This window comes from Sorex fumeus, unplaced genomic scaffold (assembly GCF_029834395.1).
Source record: "Sorex fumeus unplaced genomic scaffold, SorFum_2.1 ptg000007l, whole genome shotgun sequence".
In the NCBI taxonomy this organism is placed as follows: domain Eukaryota; kingdom Metazoa; phylum Chordata; class Mammalia; order Eulipotyphla; family Soricidae; genus Sorex; species Sorex fumeus.
The window spans coordinates 48,800,262-48,809,939 of record NW_026606064.1 but is presented as its reverse complement, the minus strand read 5'-3'; the positions used below and the strand labels follow the sequence as shown (position 1 = coordinate 48,809,939).

The 9,678-nt window shown below is 50.0% G+C and overlaps 1 protein-coding gene across 1 annotated transcript; it reads left to right on the top strand.

The window, feature by feature from the left end:
* The first annotated feature begins 3,155 nt into the window (after positions 1-3,155).
* MIXL1 (Mix paired-like homeobox) lies at positions 3,156-5,786 on the top strand. The gene is made up of 2 exons (XM_056106995.1): positions 3,156-3,548; positions 5,481-5,786. Exons 1-2 carry the CDS (start codon positions 3,156-3,158, stop codon positions 5,784-5,786), a joined length of 699 nt encoding a protein of 232 aa, XP_055962970.1.
* The last annotated feature ends 3,892 nt before the right edge of the window (positions 5,787-9,678 follow it).

Sequence of the window (9,678 nt, the reverse complement as noted above, 5' to 3'; positions counted from 1 at the left end):
CCTTCTCTGTTCTAACTGCGGCCCTCTTTGGCCGCATGCTTCTTACCTTGGACCAGTCCTCCTGGCCCTTGTTTCTATTGTCTTTGGGTATTATTCACATTCGTTGTTGTTGTTGTTGTTGTTTCATAGCCTGCAAATAAGTAGAACAGAGAATTCTTGAGTCCTGACTCCTGGGCATTTCCTAGGCCACTAGGCATCTCAGGCTGTCAGTGGGCAGTGGCAGCCTGCTGCCCTCAAGCTTCTGGGCTGTGCCTGGGTTGGCTCCCAGCTACACACGTCTACAGCAATGGACCGAGTGTGCAGGGCTGGGTGCTGTTGGCTCTGCCTGCCAGGGGACATGGTGAGGGATAAGGGGCGAAAGACAGCAACCCCCAGGAATAGGCAGGGGTGGCCTTCTCCTGAGAAGGACAGAGCCTACAACCACGGGGTCATGCTTGGCACAGTGACTCCTGGGTTCCTAGAACCTCTGTCTAGACTGTGGAGTGTAGAGCAAGGGCCCCAAAACTCTGTTACAGAAAGACACTTGCATCCCTATGTTCATTGCAGCACTATTCACAATAGTCAAGCTCTGGAAACAAGTCAAATATTCATGACTGGATAAATAAACTATGGTACATACACACAATGGAATACTACTCAGCTGTAAGAAATGATGAAATCATGTAATTTGTTGCTTCATGGATGAATCTGGAGAATATCATGGTGAGTGAAGTTAGCTAGAGGAGAAGGACAGACACAGTGATCTCTGTCATCTGGGGGATGTAGAGAAACCAAGTGAGGGAAAAATAAATGCCCAAAGGCAACATGATCTGTGACCTGACCTACAAACTGAGCTTACCATGGTGGAAAGATGGAAGGTGGCAGGCAGAGGAGTTACTGAGACAATGGTGGAGAGAGAAGCAGGCACTAGTGGAGATTATGGTGATGGAACACTGTATGCATGAAACCCTAAAATTGATAGTACTATGAATCATGGTGAATAAGATAAAACAAATGAAAATATGCCAGACACAGTAACAACAAAGTCTCCAATGGAGACGTTACTGGGCCCGCTCGAGCAAATCGATGATCAACGGGAGGGGGAGTGATAGTATGCTTGCCTTGCACACAGATGGTATATTGAGCCCTGAGCACAGAGGCAGGAGTAAACCTTGAGCAATCCTCCCAAAACAAAAAACGACCAAAAAAAGAATGAATGAGCACACAAAAACAGAGGATTTGTCCTTCATCTTATATCTCCCTTCCTGGCAACCCTAATGCTCAGGGAACAGAAATAAGAGAAAGAGGGTGGAGGAGAAAGGAGTGGGGATGGAAAAATGGATGGACAGTTGTGAGCACTGTCTATGAACCTCAGGGGAATCCAGTAGACAGTGTCTGATGCTGCCACTCCTACCAGGAATGAATTCACCAGGAGTGAATCAGGTACAAAATTCACTCCTTACAGCCTCCAAAATCCTTTCTGCTATGCTGCCTGGCAAGCTCATAAGGTTGAAAACAGCCCTCCCGGGGTGGGGTTCTCTTTAGCAGGTGGGGAGAGTTCCCTGAAAGCTCCCCCCCTCCACCAGGGGACCCCTTTGTATGCAGGACAGAGAAGGGGCCTGAGGGAAATGTAGCCCCTGCACTTCTACCTGTGCCTGGGCACTTCCCTGACACCTAGAGCTGTAATGGATGGCATACGTTTTTTAAATTTTTGTCTTCAGGGGCCAATGTGATAGTACAACTGTAGGGAATTTGCCTGGCATGCGGTCATCCCAAGTTCCATCTCCAGCATCCCAAATGGGCCCCCAAGAACTGCCAGGAGTAATTTCTGAGCACAGAGCCAGGAGTAACCCCTGAACACCGCTGGGTATGCCCTCCCCCCCAAAAAAATCCCAAAATTTAAAATGAACTCATGATTTACTGTCAGCAAATATTTGATTGGTGGTGGTGGTGGGGGGGGAGACACACTGGGTGGTGCTCTGTGCTCAGAGATCAAACCTGGCAGGCTCAGAGGAGTATATAGGATGCCAGGAATCAAACTCAGCAAGGGCATTCATTACCTGCTGTGCTTTTGCTCCAGCCCCAGATATTTGATCTTTTGGTAGACCTATTGTATATGTACCTATATATCTGGGAACAAGTACAAATTTCTCCCACTCAAAATGGGTTGGGGTGAACAAAGTTTAAGCATCTCAGCCCTAGAGATCACAAATTTCTCTTTTTTTACAAAGTGACACTCGCTGAGCTAGAGCCTCACCGTGCACATAGGAGACACACACAGCAGCTCCAGACTTAAAGGGAAGCAACGGGTTCCAGCTAAGACTTTAATTCAGGGACAGAAGCCGACCTAAGCCGGCATCCCAGCGCAGCGCTGGCCGTCAGCGGGGTCTTCAGGGAAGCCCGGAGGGCAATGAAAGGAAGAGAAACTTGTGAAGCTCTTTCCTCTCTTCCCGTTCAGCGCAGATAAAAGCCAAATCACAGGCCTATAAACGCGGGCACATTTCAAACCTCCAGAATCTAGGAAACTTCTTGGCTCAAATTCCAGGCAAAAAGAACCTTTCCCTCTCCGCGCCCCACCCCCGTCCTCACCCCTGTCCCCCAATTTGCACAGGACGAGTTTACTGCTTCCTTTGAGGTCCCTTTATCTGCACCCCCTCCTCTGATGCAGGATGTGTTCAGAGGCGTGCAGACCACGGGGCAGGGCTGTTTGATCAACCTGGTCCAGGGTCTAGCACGTAGCAGGGGGGGTAAGTAAATAGCTTTGATGCCAACAGGCGGGACGGCGGGCATCTCAATACCCGGTCCACGCGGGAGCAGGACCCGCCGGGGGTCGCTGACCGGACCCCCGCACCCCGCCCACGCACCCGAGTCCCCTCGGAGGCAGCGGGGGGCTGCAGAGCAAAGCTGCGCTCGGGATGTTGATTGCGGTGGCGGGGCGGCGGGGCGGATGAATGGGGGAGGAGGCCGGAGGGGGCCCGGGCCCAAGTTCACGCCTCCCTCCCTGCATCCCACGGTCGGCGGAAGCGATTATCCCCCAGCGGCGTCTGGCGGGGCTGGGGGCGGGCTCGCACCCCGAAGAGACACGGGCCTCCCCGCGCCCACCGCTTTGATCTCGTCGGGCCCCGGGCCGTATAAGCCGCGTGCGCGCCCCTCCCGGGTCGCAGCTCCGGGCAACCATGGCCGCAGCAGAGTCCAACCAGTTCCCGTTCGGGGAGGGCGCCGCTGTCCCTGCGTACCGCGCCCCGCACGCCGGCGGGGCATTCCTCCCGCCGCCCAGCCCTGCCGCGGCCCTGCTCCCCGCCGCCCCGTCGGGGCCCGGGCCCGAGAGCGGCGTCCAGGCGCCCTTCGGCGCCTTTCTCGGGAGAAGTCCGGGGCCCGCCGGCCTCGGCCCGCCCGCGCCCCCCAAAGGAGCGGCCGCGCCGTCGGTATCGCAGCGTCGGAAGCGCACGTCGTTCAGCCCCGAGCAGCTGCAGCTGTTGGAGCTCGTCTTCCGCCGGACCATGTACCCCGACATCCACCTGCGCGAGCGCCTGGCCGCGCTGACCCTGCTCCCCGAGTCCAGGATCCAGGTGAGCGGGCGCGGTCCCCCTGCGCGCAGTCGCCGTGTGCCCGAGCGGGAGCGCGGGGCCCGGGGCTGACCCTCCTGCGCCGCGCGGGGGGACGCTGGCGGGCACCCCGGCATTTCTCGCTCACTCTCGGTTGAGAGTGGCTGGCCGGCCGGAGAGGAAGTCCTCGGCGGGGAGGTGATAGCAGGCGCCCCCCATTCCTCCTGAAGGCCCAGTTGGAATTACCATCGGGTCCAGGAAGGGGAGCTGGGACAGGGTAACCCAGACGGGAATTTCGTTGCTTTTGTGTTAGTTTTGCACACTGGCCGGAGGTCGGGCGCCGTAGCACGTGCTGGTGGGGGTGGAGGGAGCATGCACTTCTCGGATGGAACCCGGGTACAGAAGAGGCATTGGGATGTGCTCTTACGGCTTGGATGACTGCTGCGATTTTGGTGAGAGGGATTGTATATTATTTTATTTTATTGGTTTGGTGGCCGCGCCCGGCGGGCTGTGCTCAGGACTTCCTCCTGGCTCTGTGCTCAGGGATCAGTCCTGGCGATGCTCCGGGGGACCCGGCGTGGTTGCAAGACTTACTCGCTGTGCTGTCTCTCTGGCATTAGGCGGTAGCGTCTTCAGGTAAAGCCAGAAGCATTATGGAAATGCTTTAGCAGTTTGAAAAGCCTAGTGCAAGGCGTGTCTGGTGACTTAGCGAATAGCGGAGCGTGCTGATCAGGAGAGGCGCTTGTCCTTTGGCGCGCTCGCTACCCGTCGCCCGTAGGTCCAGTTTTCAGCACTCTTTTTTTTTTTTTTCTGGCGGGGAGGTGTGGGGAGGGAGTTGTTCAGGGCTTACTTCTGGCGCTGAGCTCAGGGATCCCTCCTAGTGCTGTTTAGGGGAACCATATGGGTGCTTGGAATCGAACCCGGCTTGGTTTCGTGCGAGGCGAGTGCCTTACCCTCCGTGCTGTCTCTCCAGCCTCCCGCCCTCTTTTTAACGCTGAGAGAGCGTTAGTGGCTTTGCCATCCTGGGGCCACACCTGCTGTTTCAATAGTTAGCTTCGGGCCGTCCTAAACAGGACACCCTTCAGTATTTGTGAAGGAATAGTGAGCAGAAACATTTATTCACGGAAGTCCACTGAGCAAAGCAGCCCCTGGATTAACTGGACATGGAAGTACACGTTCAAAATCGATATTTTAAATTTCGTGTGCTTGTCATCTTAAAATATTAGCATTTCTCCCTCAAGTGCAAGTGCTTCTGTGAGCCCCCTCTCCCCCACCTCCGTTGAAAATACCTTCATTATTCCAATTTTGGGAATTGAGAAGGCAGAGAAAGCTCGGTGCTCCAAAACACATCAGCCCAAGTGCTTTGGTTTTTTGTTTTTGTTTACTTATTTATTTTGTGGGGGGCACACCTGGTGGTGCACTGTGCTCAGGGATCATTCTTGTTTTTTCTTTTTTTTTTTTTTTTTGCTTTCTGGGTCACACCCAGTGATGCTCAGGGGTTACTCCTGGCTCTGTGCTCGGGAATTACTCCTTGGAGTGCTTGGGGGACCATATGGGATGCCAGGGATTGAACCCAGGTCAGCCGTATGCAAGACAAACGCCTTACCCGCTGTACTATCGCTCCAGCCCCAGGGATCATTCTTGGCTTAGCTTCAGGGACCATCTGGGTAGCAGGGGATCAAACCCCATTTTTTCTTTTTGTTTTGGGGGCATACCTGGCAGTGCTCAGGGCTTACTCCTGGCTCTGTGCTCAGGGATCACTCCTGGTGGGCTCCATGGAACATATGGGATGCTGGGGATCAAACTCAGGTCGACTGTGTGCAAGGCAAATACACTATCACTCCTCAATCCAAGTGCTTTCTGAAAACCGTTAAGTTCTGGGCCAGAAAACCTGAACTTCGAAGGTGATAGTAGCATGAAGATTCCATTCAAACATTTTCCTCTCCCCTCTTCCAGGTGTGGTTCCAGAATAGACGTGCCAAGTCAAGGCGCCAGAGCGGAAAATCCAGCCAGCCTTCCCCCAGGCCAGAGCTCTTTCTCCCCCAGCCTGCCCACCGAACAGATGTGAAATGTTTGAAGCCCCAGCTGCCTCTGGAGGTAGATGTGAACTGCCTGCCTGACGCCAACAGGGTTGGAGGGAGTATCTCTGACCTTGGCTCCCAAAATCAGAACTTTGAAACCTATTCTCCTCTCTCTGAAGACATTGGTTCGAAACTGGACTCATGGGAGGAACACATCTTTTCTGCCTTTGGGAACTCTTGAGGATTCTGGGTGAATTCAGAAGCCAAAGGAGTCGTGGTTGGCAGCCAGAGAGACACATCAGACAGTACTGTCCTTCCTGCCTCCAATGCGAAGGACATAACCTTGTTAAACTTTAACCTTGATGATGGTTTTTCAGTCAGTCTTTCCTTGTAAAATTTTTTAAATTGACTATCCGTGAGATAGACCATTACAAAGCTGTTCATAATTGGGTTTCAGTCATACGATGATCCAGCACCCATTCCTCCACCAGTGTACTTTCCCACTATCAATGTAACCTGTTTCCCTACCACTACGGTCCATCACCCCTCCCCCCAGCCTCCCTCTATGGGAAGCACTTTCCTTCTTGTTCTCTCTCTCCTTTTCCTTTTGTCCATTATGATTTGCAATACAGGTGCTAAGAGGTCATGGTGTTTATTCAGGGCATTTGGTATTTTTATCAGGATGGTAAGGCTGGAGTAGCTTTTCAATTGGGTGGCCGCTTTGGGGTGTGGATGTGACTGCCAAGGCTTCCGTGACCTGTTCTTTATAGCACACACTCCCTAGGAGTTCTGGCATTGTTACCCATGAATCCCCAAATCTGTACATTCAGTTCACTCTCCTGATCCAGTCCTTTTTGCATTTTTTGGGGGACTGGGTTTTTAGGGATTGGACTCCCTGTCTTCTTAAGAATTCAGCTTGACTAAGTTTCCTCTTTTGCTTGCCAACTGCTCTCTTAATCCTCCAAGGCGTGTGGCCTTACACTCACTCTGGCCCTTCTCCTTCAATCCTCATTTTATCGCCAAGTCATACAAGCTTTTTTTCCCCACAACTCTTTTGGGTTTTGGGCCACAACGGGCTGTGCTCAGGGCTTATTCCTGGCTCTGCGCTCAGGGATCACTCCTCATGGTCCTCAGATGACAATATTGGGTGCTGGGGTTAGGGCCATGTGTGACCCAAGCACCTTATCCACTTCACAATCTCTCCAACCCACCTATTACTTTTTTAAATTTGGCCTGTCATCTTTACAGTTATTCATAGATCCATCGACCCTGCATTCAGATTGAGTCACCTGCCTATAGTTTCTTTTAATTGAAAACAACTCTTGTTAGAAAAGTGTAAAGGCCTCCAATTGCTAGAAAACCTTTCCGTTTCCCACCCAGATAACTGACCTCATTGACCTGTGAACAATATGGCTACTCCTCAAAAGACACTCTTTTCAGTTTTTTTTTTTTTGGCAGGGGGAAGGAGGGATGTTTATGGTGCAAGAGATCAAATCCAGGCCTATTGCGTGAACACGTGCACTCTAACACTGAGCCACAACTCTGGTCTGCCTCTCCATTCAATTTTTGGAATCAAATACCTCTCCTTCAAAACATTTGAGATACCTCCCCTCCCCTTTCTCTCCTTTTTATACTTGTTACTTCAATCACTCCAACTTACCCTTAGCACTTTTATTATACTGCTGTGCAACTCAGTGGATTATTAAACATTTTCCACAAATGTTTCATTGTAGTAATATTAAAATGTATTGGGTGGAGAGCTGGTACAAGGGTTAAGGTGCTTGCATGTGGCTGAGACTGGTTTGATCCCTGGCATGTTCCCGAGTGCAGCCAGGAGTGACTTCTGAGCACAGAGCCAGGAGTAGCCCCTAAGCACTGCTGGATGTGACCCCAAAGCCCCCCTCCCCTCTGAAAAGTATTGCATTTAGCACAGTGTAACTAAGCAGTGTTACTGCTTGGTGGCTTAATATTTATGTCCATAAAAAAAATTTCAAAATGTTTCTGAAAATATAGTTTGTAGCTAGCAATCATTAGAATATTGCTGAGGTTATTTTTTTTTTTGTGGATGTGCAGGTGGGGTGGCAGAGGCACATTTGGCAGTACTCGGGGGGAGGGGGGGTACACCTGGCTCTGCATTCAGAAATTTCTCCTGGTGGTGCTATGGTGACCAGTGGGACTCCGGGAATTGAACCAGGGTGGCTGAGTGCAAGGCAAGCGCCCTACCTGCTGTACTATCACTCTGACCCAACTACTGAGATTTTTTAACTTGGTTAAAAGCTTGTGTTTGTTTCAAAGTTTTATATAAAAATTCTCTTCACCAATTTATAAATTAATAATATGTAAACTACTGGACCAGAGATAAAATATAGCGGGTCAGGCACTTGTCTTGCATGTGACCCAATAAAGTTTGATTCCTGTTACCTCGTTTGGTCCCCTGAGCTCTTCTAGCAGTGTTCCTGGGCATAACGCCAGGAATAAGCCCTGAGCACCACCAGGTATGATCCCCAAACAAAAACAAACACAATAATATGTTAATTGCTATTTCAAAGTTAGCCTGAGATAAGTTGTTTTGATATCATGAGGGTTTTCAAACTCCAGAGGGCTAGATGAAATTGAACACGAGGTAAGATTTCTTTGTAAACTATGCTTTGGAATCAAGAAGTTATGGCTAGAGCCTGAATTCATGTCTTATTGGTTTTTAGACCTATAGAGATTATACTCAAGTCATTCTAATTTTTATAGATGTGCCACCAAAGTAGTCAGCACTTTTTTTGGCGGCAGCGGGTCAGTGGGGTGTTGAGCCAGTCATGATCAGGGGCTACTCCTGGCTCGGCACTTGGGAAATCACTACTGGAGGTGCTCGAGGGACCATATGGGATGCCATGTGCAAGCCATCTCTTTAGGGAGTAGCAAACTACTACACAATTCCACAGGACACAGTTCAGGCTTTGGTAGAGTTGATGCCTGAATCCTTAAAAACAAACAAAAAAATGAGGTAATAAATATTAGCGACTGTTCAGTACCAAATATAATATTGTGTTAAACTTGTGCTCAGGGCCTACCTTAGGGGTATCTTCACACTCACGGAGGGCTTTCTTGACACTGAGACTTGACATGACCAAATGAGCTCATACACATACATTCATTCATAGGACTTCTAGGGTTGCATTTAAAAGTAAATCTTGGGGGCTGGAGCAAACCCTGACACTATAACATTTCACCATGGCTGACCCGAGTTCGATTTTTCCGACCCTCTCGGAGAGCCTGGCAAGCTACCAAGAGTATCTTGCCCGCAGGGCAAAGCCTGGCTAGCTACCTGTGACGTATTCGATATGCCACACAGTAACAATTGTCACAATGGAGACGTTACTGGGCCCGCTAGAGCAAATCGATGAACAACGGGAGGACAGTGACAGTGACAGTGAGCCTGTGTGGCACCCCCCGCCCCCCACTTCATTCCTCCACCCCCATGCAAAGAAAATCTTGAGGGGTAGAGTAGCCCAATAGGCTGGAACACAATTTTCATGCATTAGGTCTGGGTTTGATCCCAGGCAGCACCAGTAGTTTGAGCCAGGGAGGGAGCAGCCCCTGACTGAGCACTGCTGGGTATGGCCCCCCAAATAAAAAAATGAATCTTATAATTAGCTTACTAATTGTATATTTATTCCCCAGGGAATATCTACTTATCTTTAAATCTTGCCACATTAAAAAATTATGGGATCTTCTAAGAATAGTTGCCTTTAACTCTTGAAAGACCCAAAATGCTAAATGGCTTACAGGTATTTTATAATTATAATTTTATAATTATTTTTGTTTTAAGGCCACACCTGGCGGCAATCAGGACTTACTCCTGATACTATGCTTGGGTGAGCTTGGGGACCATATAATAGGGTGCCAGAGATTGAACCTGGATCAGGCATTTTATATTTAATACCCACACTTGCCATATAGGGTAGTGATTAGTACCATTACAAGGATCGAAAAACTGATGTAGAGGTTCATGATCATACTAGTAGTTGATGGGAGGACTCAAAACTAGGACTAACTCAACCCATCTGTTTATCCACTATCATTCATGTCACCTTTACTGGGCTGGTCTGTTTAGTAAGGACTAATGGAAATGTGATGGTTTA

Coding starts and splice junctions, on each gene's coding strand:
- MIXL1 (XM_056106995.1), top strand. CDS start 3,156: ATGGCCGCAGCAGAGTCCAACCAGTTCCCGTTCGGGGAGGGCGCCGCT. Junction 3,549..5,480: donor TCCCCGAGTCCAGGATCCAG/GTGAGCGGGCGC, acceptor CCCCTCTTCCAG/GTGTGGTTCCAGAATAGACG.